Below are 12,815 nucleotides of genomic sequence, written 5' to 3' on the forward strand. Positions count from 1 at the left end.
AAAAATGCCTTCTCCACTTGTTTACCACGTGAATTCCTAAGTTTCCCTCTTCCTTCAAGATTCTGACTCTGTGTCTCTTCTAAAAATCCTTTATCCCTATTCACCTATTTCTATTCTCTGTTAGTCACTTAATCCTCCCTATTCGCAGAGAATCTCGTAACTACGTCTGGTAGCACACATAATTCTTTATTGTAAATTGTACTATATACGTAACATGTACTTGTTAGTTCTCAAGGGTAAGGGTCTTTCTTATTTGTCTCTAAATATCCCCAATAACTAGCACAGTACCCAGTTACATAGAAAGTACTCTTTGAAGCAGTCCTTGCAGAGTTTTATGCCAGAACTTTTTATTCCTGCTTCTGCCTTTACCAGAATACTGTAAGTCATTTCTAGAATCTTTTCTCACCTCTATTTTCATGAAGTAGAGTAAGAGAGATGAGTAACTAGGTAAACATCTGTATATGGGCAAGGATTTCTTTACTATTTTTTAAATCCTCAAGGCCATACACTAGTAATTTTAATATTAAGTTTCCTAAATTACAATGCACAAGTTAAACTTACTTCTGCCATTAACTCCAATGGGGCATGGGTATCCTTGTTAGGGTTACTGTCTTCATCATCTTCATCATTGGTATCATCTTCACCATCATCATCTGTTGATTCAGATAACTTATCATCAATATCTTGGAAGGAGTGTTCATTATTTTTCTCCTGCTCTGCAGGGACTGTGTTTTTACCCACTTGACCTAAAACGTATACAATTAAATCAATAAATATTGAAAAGTTCAAATATTAAAAATGGTTACTCCTAAATTAAAATGTAACAAGTATACATGTTTATTATATGGTTTCCTGTTCTGGAGGTTTTTTTAAATTTTTTTTTTCATGACTAATAGCACCACAATGAACTTATGTAATTTCCATTTCCAAAAAAAGTAATAAAACTGCCAAGAGGAAAAAACTCAAACCAATAACACTGAATTAATGTTAGTGTTAATTGTTTGGTGCTTAAAATTTTAATAAATAGGAAACAGTTTTGCTTAGAAAAATATAATGATTTCTAGAAAAAAAAGAAATTAATGCTATTCTCCAGAAATACATTTCCTAAGTGGTTCTTATAGGAGGGTAAATATGAAATGAAGAACTTGGGAGAGTAAAAATAAGACTAGAGAGGATTAACAGTAAATAATTCTTCTTGGGCAGGTCAGGTTACTGCTTGGATACCTGAGAATAAAGTTCTTTCTCAACACACACGCTTACTTACCCACCCACCCACCCACACACATACACAAAACTTAGGAAGAGAGACCTGTGAAGTATTCTAGATATAACCAGAGGTTACAGAACATTAGTAATGATTTTTTTCTTAATGTCAAGACACAGTAGCTATGACCAAACATAAATAACTGAAAAATCAAAATAGGCACTAATGACTATTCATTCAGTGCCCAGTAAGTACTATGTGGTGTCACAGGAACACAAAAATGAATAATTTTTGACTGCAGGTACTCATTCACACTCTAACTGGGGAGTCAGAAACATAACAGATAGCTATAAAACAGTATGGAAGTTTGGTGATAGATGTGTGCTAGTTAAATGAGAGAACAAAGGAGGGCCCCATGTTGATCTGGAGAGTGGTCAGGAATTGTCCAGTCTGAATGGATCAGTTTTTCTAAGGAGAGGGGACAGCATGAGCCAATGCAGTAACAAGAATGTGTGTCATGCAAAAAAAAGCATTTTGACACTGCTTAGAGGTCAAGGTTGAGACTGCAATGGTGACAGATGTAGCTGGAAGGGTAGGTAGATAATGGGGTCTTGGGGGCCAGAAGACTTGGAGTTAGGACTACATCCTAAGAATAAATGGGCTACAATAAAGGATTTTGAGTAGGAAAACAAATATGATCAATTCTGCATTTCTGAAGGAACACCTGGCTAGCAGGGTAGAAAGTATATTTGAGGGGAGGTTTAAAAAAAAAAAAAAAGGAGCAAGGAGAGAGGTTAGAAGTCTCTTTAAAAAAGTCCAGGTGAGAGAGATGATTAATGATAGGGCACTAGTAGAACAAGGATAGATTAGAGAAACATTTAAAAAGTAAAATCTCCATGATACAATCTATTGGGACATTTTCCAATAGTATAATTCCTACACTACCTTCATCCATTTTGCTATATAGGAGTATCACCTATACTATTTCCTCAATATTTTTCCTTGAATCTACTTTTTAAACATAGAAATTTTATCAGATAATATTACCATCTATGAGACTGATAAATGAATAAAAGTAACATACAATAATCCTAACAAACATTATATACCATTATTCTTCTGAACATTACATATATTAACTATTTAGTTCTCTTAACAGGTCAATGAGATGTATACTACTGTTCATAGATGAAACTGAAGGAGAAGTTAAATCATGTACCCAATTTCATAGCACTAATTAATTGGCAGATCTGGGAGTCAGTTTGGCTCAAGTTCATATTCATAACCATTTTCTACTTTTATCTGACACATATTGAAATATAGTACCATTAAATCTATTTTTTAATCTATTTTAAAAAATTTATTGTGTGTCTCCTAAAATTATCCCTTTGGGAAATATAAGTGAGTGAACTTGTCAACTGCTCAGGCTCTACTGATGTCTTTCCCAGTTTCAAAACTGAATTTATGTGATACCTCGCTTTCTTATTAGATTTTGAATGTCTGGAAGTCTTGTGACATGCCTTTCTTGATGGGAGTTTGGCCATTAGCTACTCCAAATCATGTAGAAACACTTGTTAGAAAGAAAACCAGGAAATCCAGGAGAGCTCAAGAGAGGACAACGTTAAGAAAACACAAGCCAAAAAAAGAAAAAGCTGATAAAACTCCTGACTCTAATTCAAGCTCCCGACTAAACAAAAAAAACTACTACTCTGGAAGGAGATACTGGTCCTTCATAGAATGGCTAGGGTCTTCAGGCCATCTACCTGCTTCTGTTTTATTTACAGTTTCCATCAGCTCACAGTCACCCTGATCTTCCAGTGGGTACCCAGCTTGCTCACAGACTCATCACACTGATGTCATTAGGGGAAAGTCATAATAGGGAATTAAGGACTTCATGTGATGTCACAGGAACTCTCTCCTTGAATTTACAAACAGTGAACATCAAGAGAAATGTCCTGATCCCAAGAGCTAAGATAGTCCTCCTCTAGGTGCCATTTATCTATATTACAGCACTCACCACAGTGTGTTATTGTCTTAATTTTTATAGTTGACTATCTCCCACTAAAAAAGTGAACTTCATAAAGGCAAAATAACCTTGTCTACTTGTTAACTATTGTATCCACAGCTTCTAAAAAGTCCTGGCACTTAATAGACCACTGTCTAATGAATGGAACTTAATGCTTTCATATTTTGATTCATTTTAAAATTTAATACATTATTATCACTTTATATAATGTATACCATGGATGCCATACCTGACTGCATATCAGAATCATCTGGTACATGAATTTCAAAAATTAGTTTCCTACAACCCACTCCGGACCTACAGAGTTGTCAACATCCCAAAGATCATTGGAGGAGGTTCAATTAGAAGCTACATTTACTCACATAAAACAAATGTTATTACCCGTGCTTTCTTTTAAGAAGGACGATGACCATTGCTTAGATTGTAGGTTCATTTCTGTATCTTTATTTTCAATATTTGAAGATATTCTATCTTCAGTATTCTTAGAAGTAGTAGGTTTTTCAACAATTCTTGAAGAGATTTCCTTCCTAAATGTTAAAGTAAATAATGAAAAAATACTTTCCTAGGTATTCACGGTTCTGTTTAAAGCTTCATATGCATTCAAACCCATATGTGCACACATGCACACACACACACACACACACAATAAAAACAAAATATATCAACAACTAGCTAAAATATATCTTCTTTGTGGAAAAGCATTAAAAATAATTTTTATTGATGATTAAAATTCTATTTCTACTTGGTATTTATCATTGTGTAATGATCCTTAAAATCTTTTCAGGGTTCTTTAACATAGAACATATAAACAATCAATTATATGAATGTCTTTGGCACATCATTGTAATACGTTGGAATAAAACTAGGAATACTAGCCTTGAGGGTTTTTTTTTAGGTTTAGGAACCAGTTCTTACCATTGCTAAATGCTACACTTATGGAGAGAGTCCAACAGTCATATTAACCCTTGGTCATAACAAAATAGCCTGTTTTTTCATTAAGTAGCTGAAATAAATATGGGTTAATTTTCTCTTTTAGCCTTTAAGCCTGAAACTTCATACCAGTAATAATGCATTAAGACAGAGGATTCTTGTGTGGTGCACTCTGTTTACAAAGAGAGGTAAGTACTCATGCTGGTGGAAAAATAACTCTGTCTCTTTTCTGTGGTCTTAAGATTTTTTTAATATGCCTCCTTTACCAAATTAAAAAAAATTCTACTTTACATGTCAAGATATAAAAAGGTGTGAAGTATTTTTTTTTAGGTGTGAAGTATTTTTTCCCAGTTATGGTGGCTCTTTTTCCCATTGAAATATGAATCCAGAACATGAGTATAGTTAAGTCAGTGACCTTGTACAGTGATTTAGCAAACAGGCGGAACAGCTTGTTATAGTCCTAATATTATGAGAGGGAATGGAATCTTCACTTGCTTAATATATGCTGCTAAAGCAAAACTCCTCTCTAGTAATGAAAAAATGCAAAATTGATTTACATTTGTTCTGCCTCTGCCCTCCTTGATTTTCTAATTGTGAAAAAAAAAAAATCCAAGATGAAACTCTACATCTAAGAAGTTGAGAAGTCAGATAAGTTTTTAGTTTCAAGTGAGATTCCTGTTCTGCCAAAGCTTGCCACAAGTGATTATTAGAATTTATATGCTCTAATATTTAATCTAAATCTGGTCACTTTCTATAGTCTTTCTCATATATAGTTTCAAAGAATCACAGGTCCAAAGTCCAACCTCCTCTTCAACAATAATCTTTTGACTTCCATTTGAGAAAGTGACATTATTTATGGTAATAATACCTCTGACCATTTAAGAAAAATAGTGTACTCTAAAAAATTTGTTTTAATTCAAATAGTTACAGTTGAGGAAAGATTCAAATTTTTACTTTAGGTAATATCCTTTGGAAATGGAAATCAGCTTCTTCTTACAGAGTCTGTCAAGGTAGATATCCTACTGAAACATATTTATGCCAGAGCATAAATAACCTAGATTTTTAGGACCGTTCCTTAGTATATTAAGAGCTTTAGGTATATTTATGAAATGGCCTCAAATTTCTATTGGAATTAATAATTTTTACAGTAAGTTTAGATTTTAAACTTTGTTTTAAAAATTATTTAAACTTGTCAAACATGGGCTTAAAAATCAAAATTGATTGAAACTTACTTTTCTGAGAATGTCCTAGATACATTTAGAGAGACTTGTGTTGGTAAGGAACAAAGTTTACTTGCCAATCTTGGTCTGCATCCAAAGAGGCATTTACTTAAAGTATAAAAATGGAAATGGAAAAAAAAAAAAAACCTTGTCACTTTAGAAGAGATAAAACATATGATTATGGAAAACCCATAGACACAATTTTTTCAGTTGAATGCTGTGGACTTACTTCAGCCATTTCCCCCCAACATCTTCAAGTATGCTTGAAAGCTTGGCCCAAAACCCAAGAGATCAAAGGTCCAAGATCTATCAAATTTCATCTAGCACTAATGATATATTTTACTTCTATTGCTGAAAATTGTTAATTAAGTGCAACTTGTTGGGTAGACAAAATCTTTCACACAGGAGATCCATGGGGAAAAGAGGAAATAATAAATGTGGGCTTTACAAGCACAAATATTTGAAACTCCTAGTTTATAAGTCCATATACTCCTTATGTGCCTCAGACTAGAATAAAGAAGCAGAGAAGATTAAGGCAAATCCACTCCCCCTGCTTCACTTGACAGGAAACACAGGGAGGACAGAGGAGGAGGTATTGCCAGTAGTGGGTATAGAGAGTGGAATGAAAAACTATACTGAAAAAATTCATCAACTTTCCAGGTCACAGGGCTCCTTAAGCACAGGTCCTCCATGATTTTCTACTTTCCTACTTGATCATTTTTTTCCAGGATTGGCCCTGTGTACCTTGAACTCTGGGTAAAGTACTTAGATTGAAGCCACATACCTGTGAGACTAATGGGCTACACTAACCATTCCTCCTCCTCCCTCACTCCAAACAACCAAACCAAACCAAACCCAAACTCTTCTCTACAAGTGAACTGAAGGGAAACTGATCTTTTTGTCCTTGCAAAAATTAGTTTGAGAAGAAGATGCAATTATTAATGAGACCAAGAGAACAAATTATCACTCTGCTTTCCTATTTTGGCCCAGGCTGCATTTGATTTAACCTTGGGGTTTAACTCAGGATGTAGATTACCCCTTCCTTCAGTTCCAACACTGCTTATCACAATCTATGAACATCGATGTTCACAGACACAATAGTAATTTATTTCCATTAATGACTTATTATTTTTTTAAAGATTTATTTAATTATTATTTATGATAGACACACAGAGAGAGAGAGGGAGAGAGAGGCAAAGACACAGGAGGAGGGAGAAGCAGGCTCCATGCCGGGAGCCCGATATGGGACTCGATCCCGGGACTCCAGGATCACGCCCTGGGCCAAAGGCAGGCACCAAACCGCGGAGCCACCCAGGGATCCCCTAATGACTTATTATTATTATTATTGAAAGTAACATCATACTTCCTTCAAAGACAACTAAAATTTTCTTACATTTTTAAAATTTAAATGTTTTGGGGATCCCTGGGTGGCACAGTGGTTTGGCGCCTGCCTTTGGCCCAGGGCGTGATCCTGGAGACCCGGGATCGAGTCCCACATCGGGCTCCCGGTGCATGGAGCCTGCTTCTCTCTCTGCCTATGTCTCTGTCTTTCTCTCTCTCTCTGTGACTATCATAAATAAATAAAAATTTAAAAATTAAAAAAAAATAAAATAAAATTTAAATGTTTCAACCATGTAATTGGATATACATATTTACAGATTAATATATTTAATGGGGCATTTGTTTTTTCTGATTATCTAGAACAATTAACCTGAAATAAACAGATTTCTTGTCTTTGATCAGTTACACATTCTCTTTAATATAAAAATATGTATTTAATATATAATTTACAACAAAAGGCAAGTTAATTTTATTTTTTAGTTTTTTTTTTTTTAAGATTTTATTTTATCTACTCATGAGAGACACAAAGAGAGAGGCAGAGACATACGCAGAGGGAGAAGCAGGCTCCTCGCAGGGAGCCCGATGCAGGACTGGATCTCAGGACCCTGGGAGCATGCCCTGAGCCGAAGGCAGAGGCTCAACCGTTGAGCCACTCAGGCATCCCACAAATCTGTACCTTTAATGTGTTGGCTTGATTGTTCTCTCAGTTTCATTAACTCCAGGTATAATTCATTATTTTCCTTGATCAGTCTTGCATTTTCAAGTTTATAAGGTCCCAAAACAAAATCAAAATTGGCACTTTTTCAGCTTTCACAGTAGATAATTTTGATTTCTGAAGAGTTTGTTGTATGAACTAGGTCACTGAAAAGTTTTTCTACCAATGGTAAACACTCCACTGTCAGAGTCTGGCGGTATCCCAACTGATCCAATCTTTTTCTAATATTAATATATTTTATTTCTGCAGCTGTAGTCATCTTGTCTTCCAAAACTAGTTCTATTCACTCCCTGAAATTAAAGTCCCACAGCTCCCGCCACTGCTCTTTCCGCCTGTGGCCACATCACCCCTCAGACCTCACCTCCGCCCTGGCTGGTCTAATTTTTAGTTTTGACAGTATGAAAATTCAAAAATAAATTGCATACGGTAAAAAATTTCCAAGCCAATTTTATCCAGAATAAACCAAAATAATATGTTTGGCACCATTCTACCAATCTATCAATATTCATCTCTATGAATGTGTTTTATGATAAATTCTCAAAGCATAATTTTTCATGGAATTAATTTTTTTTTCCTCAGGAGGTAGGAGATGATAATATTAGGAAAGGTTTTTTTTAAAAAAAAAAAGGAAAGGTTTTGATGAATTATCAGAATCAGAGCCTTGAATAAATCAAGTACTTAATATTTAGCAACCATACTAAAACTGGACCATGATTCTTTTTAACACTAATCCCCTTCAACTAATTGGGGTGATTAGTTTCCTTTACTTAGTAGTAATGATTCATTTCATAGTAAATAAAGAACCTTTAATTTTCAAGTAAATATTCGTTTAAAGGGATATTCTGAAAGAAACAAGAAGTATCAAAAGGAAATAGGAATGAGCAATGAAAGTTATATAAGTAAAATACAGACTACTTGGTATTTAAGCATTTAAAAAGTAGAAGTGGCTATTATCTATACCTTTACATTTTTATCAAAATTCATTTTTCATTTTAAATGTTCTTTTATCTAAGTAACAATTGCTTTGATTGAAGCAAAAGCTAAAGTGCTAATCCATGCGTTTCTGGCCTTTCAAATTTAATTGGGTGACAAATGATTGCATTATGTAGTTCTAATTGCTTAAGAGGCATGTGATAGATCAGCTGCACAACCAGAGACATCTTCTTACTCTGACATTGCTTCATTTGGTTCAACCATCACTTTTTCTGAAAGAGAAGAAAAAAACCCAACTCAGTATTTTATCTGTAGTGATGTTGTTAACAGAAATTTCTGATCAGCAAATACACTTAAGCATTTTTTGAATGACAAGTAATATAATAAAGGATTTAACTGCTAAGACCTCACATTCAGTCACTCCAGTAGACTATCTTCTTAATATTTAGGACAAAATGATGATGAAACATTCCTTTTAAGTAATGAATCATTTACCCTTTGGGTCAAACACTAGCAATCTGCATTTGGTACCTAAAATAAAAGCAAAAATAAAAACTCTATTTTGGTACCTAAAATAAAAGCAAAAATAAAAACTAGCATTATCATTATTATTTTAGTTTGAGGTATTTGAAATAATTTATGCATAGCCTTTATATAAACATTTCTATTATTTAGGCTGAAATGGTAATTTTATACTAAAGCCAATTATTTGAAAACTATGTAAATTGATGGTAAAAGAGATCTAAAGCATCCTAAAAATAGTTTACACAGTCTTATCTTTACAATATGTCTTGTCTAGATAATTCTTGCAAAAAACAAAATATTAACTTCCTAAGTCTTTAAATACTGTATAAATTTAGACTATAAATAAAATAATGCAGAATTCTGTCAGAAGGATATCAAATATTTTGGTTTTTTTATTTAGTAGCGTCGCTTCCATCCTAACTGAAAAATCTTCTTCTTTTGGATTATGAGATTGTTTTTAAAAAGGTCTAGAGAAATTAACCCTTCCTCTTCTTCCCATTTTTACCTTGGAGCTTATGTAAAAAGAGCTATAGGAATAATTTTGCATGTTAGAAAAGTGATATATTAAGTTAGCCTCTAATTCTCTGTTTCTGTGTGGTTTTACATAACTTGGACTCTAGATTCAGATCCAAATACAATCAACAGTAGGTTCAGGACTCCCCTTTCTAACTGAGCTGACCCTAGAAATCATAAATTCAGCTTGGCTCATGTATACAGCACCACTTTTCTTCCCTACTTTAACAAAATAAAACGATATAAACAAAACTATCTGCCACATTCCAGTTCATCAGTGTGAAAAACAGTGTACTTGAGCCTGAACAAGAAATTTTTCCATGGTATTTCAAGATAAGAGTATTTTAAATAAAATGTCATTCCAATAAATACATTTAGAAATTAACCTTTGATTTTCTTCAAAAATAACATTTTAAAATACAATTCTTACAAGTTCCCCTATGTACTTATTAATACTTTCAAATTATAATGTTTTCTTTGTGAATGTTTACCTTTCTTACTTAGATTACCCTATATAGATTTTCTGATAACTTAGCCCTTTATATATTTGGGTAAATTTAATTGTAAAGAGAAAAATCAACTTTTAAGGGTTTTTAAGTATGATAGAGACTACAATTACATTTTTCATAAATAACAATTCACTTGCCCTCTCCTCCCTCAACACTTGCTGTCTCCACATCCCAAACAAGACTTTAAAAATTAGTAGTAGTACATACTAGGGATTTCTGGAATACTAAATTGAGGGCCAGAACTGTGGACAATAAAAGAGAAGCTTCTATTTTGTATTAAGTTTTTCTCTTTTTAAATCTCCCTTGTACTGATTTGCACTCTGGAATAAAGCACTTGGTATGTAAACATTTGCCTCAGGCTTTGTTTTCTGGGGAATCCTCATCAAACCAGATATTACATATGTTATTAACCTGATTATCCCTCTGAGAAATTCAGAGAGAGCTAAAAGTCCATCAAAAAAGCAAGGCATCTTTTTTGGGAAAATCAGTTACAGAAGGCCAGGAGTGCCTGGGTGGCTCAGTTGGTTAAGCATCTGTCTCTTGATTTCAGGTCAGGACCTCAGGGTCAGGACCTCAGGGTCCGGAGATGGAGCCTAGTAGCATCCTCTGGGCACTCAGAACGGAGTCTATTTGAGATTCTCTCTCCCTCTCCTCTGCTCTCCCCAATCCCCACCCACCCCACCCCTGCCATGAGCACTCTTTCCCTCTAAATAAATAAATATAAATAAAATCTTAAAAACAACAGTTTCAGAAGACCAAACTCTAGGATAAATGCCGTACTTCTCTAGGCAGTAGAGTGCAAAAGTGGAAACAATGCAATAATGAACCAAATAGGGCTCTAACAAAAGAAATCCAAGATGACCTGTCCTGAGAGGTACTTTTCACAGATTTCCACAATCCTGTGGATACCCATATGTCTGAGGAGATATCCCCTTTATATGTATATTCTCCCTTTTCTAGCTCTAGGATCTTTACGAATTGCTACATTCTACCCTTTACCTGGATGAAACATCAGTACATAAAATTCTCCCATTTTCTTCTGGCAAAAGAAAAACCTAGAATGGGCAGATCCCAGCCTTTGATGGAAACACAGGCTCTGCTAGGTCTGGATTTATCACTACCTAGAAAATGTCCATTTAATATCCTTTCATAAAATTGAATTCTGTGGGGCAGGGGCAGTACAGAGTTATACTCAAGAGTCAGGGCTCTTTAGTGAAAGAGACTGGATTCATGTGGCTCAGTCCTACCACTTCCCATGTAAGCTTCAGTAGGTCACTTAACTTCTTCCAAGTTTGCTATATTCCCCTAGGTATGATTTCCACAAGTACCCCTAGAATATGATATCATTCTACCTGCTATGAGAAGCAAGAGTCAAGCTTCACAATGACGGTGACATTCATTTAGCCAGGTAGGCACTCAACAGATGGGGACAAACAGTCTAGCAAGGTCTTAGAAAATGGATAGAGTTGGATATATATAATGGAAGCAAACTTGTTAAGTCATAATTATCATGTGCAAAGGATCTGGGGTTTCAACCAGTAGTCAAAGGAAAGCAAACCAAGGCTCTGAAGAACAATCACATGATTAGTTCTATCTTAGAAAAGAAATTCTGAAAAAAAAAAAGAAAAGAAAAGAAAAAGAAAAAAAGAAAAGAAATTCTGTGGAGGGTAAACCTGAGAGAAAAGGGAAGGTAGGGAAACCAGTTACAAAGCCACTGCAATAATCCAGAGCAAGGGCTGCCAAACTATAGCCATGAGTCAAATGAGTCAAATATGACTCATTGCCTACTTTTATAAATGAAGTTTTATTGAAATACAGACATGCTTGTTTGTTTGTACATTGTCAATGGCAGCTTTCAGGCTACAACGACATTGTTGAATGGTTTCAACAAAGACTGTATGGCCTACAAAGCCTAAAATACATATTATCTGGCCCTTTATAGAAAAAATTTGCCAAACCCTAGTCCAGGGAAAAAAGATGATGTACAAAGCCAGGAAGGTACCCTTGGGAAGGTACCCAAAAGAGAGGTAAAACTAAGGCTTAGCAGACATAGAAGTGAGGGAGAAGAAAAGAGTTAATGGTTCTAATGTGGATAACTAGGATGAATGGACCAGTGAAGGAACATTCTTGGGGGGTGGATAATGAATTTGTTTGGGGGAAATTCTGAGTTATAGATGTCTGTACATCATCTGAAGTCAAGTGCTCTTCAATTCTATTAAAGAGAGTTACAACTCAAGAGAAAAGATGATATGTGGGATAGCTGGGAACAAGTGGGAATGGATGGCATGGCCCACGTAGAATAAGACAAGGCCAAAGATAAAATCCTGGGAAATACCAACATTTAAGAAGTGGAGTAAAAGAATTAGTCAAGGAAATGCCCAAAAGCAATATGTAGACAGATAACTACAGAATGGTGGAATGATTACATTACCAGGATAGAAGTTTCTGGAGAGCACAAACTGGTTCTTTCATGAGTGTGGGTCCCATTCCATTTTAAAGGCACCCAGATATTGAGTGAATGAATAAAACCATTGGAGGGATCCCTGGGTGGCGCAGCGGTTTGGCGCCTGCCTTTGGCCCAGGGCGCGATCCTGGAGACCTGGGATCGAATCCCACGTCAGGCTCCCGGTGCATGGAGCCTGCTTCTCCCTCTGCCTGTGTCTCTGCCTCTCTCTCTCTCTCTCTCTCTGTGACTATCATAAATAAAAAAATTAAAAAAAAAATAAATAAAACCATTGGAATGATATAAGTAACTTACCTGGCTTAGAATGCTCTTATAATTAAAAAGAAAGGCCCAAAGAATTAGGAGGGATGATTCTGAGAAGAGTTTGGGGGAAAGCAGATATAGATTTATTTTTATTAAGAAAAAAATACTGAATGACTGATATAGAAAGATAGA

General features: G+C 35.0%; 1 protein-coding gene across 3 annotated transcripts in view; it reads right to left on the bottom strand.

The window, feature by feature from the left end:
• Positions 1 to 12,815, bottom strand: part of ERICH2 (glutamate rich 2) — a 35,053-nt gene that overhangs the window by 18,366 nt on the left and 3,872 nt on the right. The window contains exons 2-5 of one of the 3 annotated variants that reach the window (XM_055308172.1): positions 8,605 to 8,641; positions 5,393 to 5,488; positions 3,612 to 3,757; positions 562 to 653 (exon numbers count right to left, since the gene is read on the bottom strand). In XM_055308172.1, coding sequence (XP_055164147.1) covers positions 562 to 653; positions 3,612 to 3,757; positions 5,393 to 5,488; positions 8,605 to 8,633 — 363 coding nt within the window. In that variant the 5' untranslated portion in view covers positions 8,634 to 8,641. Of the gene's footprint in view, positions 1 to 561; positions 747 to 3,611; positions 3,758 to 5,392; positions 5,489 to 8,604; positions 8,642 to 12,815 lie in introns of all 3 variants that reach the window. The other 2 variants (XM_055308171.1, XM_055308173.1) reach the window with 2 other exon arrangements.

Source organism: Nyctereutes procyonoides, unplaced genomic scaffold (assembly GCF_905146905.1).
Source record: "Nyctereutes procyonoides isolate TBG_1078 unplaced genomic scaffold, NYPRO_anot_genome, whole genome shotgun sequence".
In the NCBI taxonomy this organism is placed as follows: domain Eukaryota; kingdom Metazoa; phylum Chordata; class Mammalia; order Carnivora; family Canidae; genus Nyctereutes; species Nyctereutes procyonoides.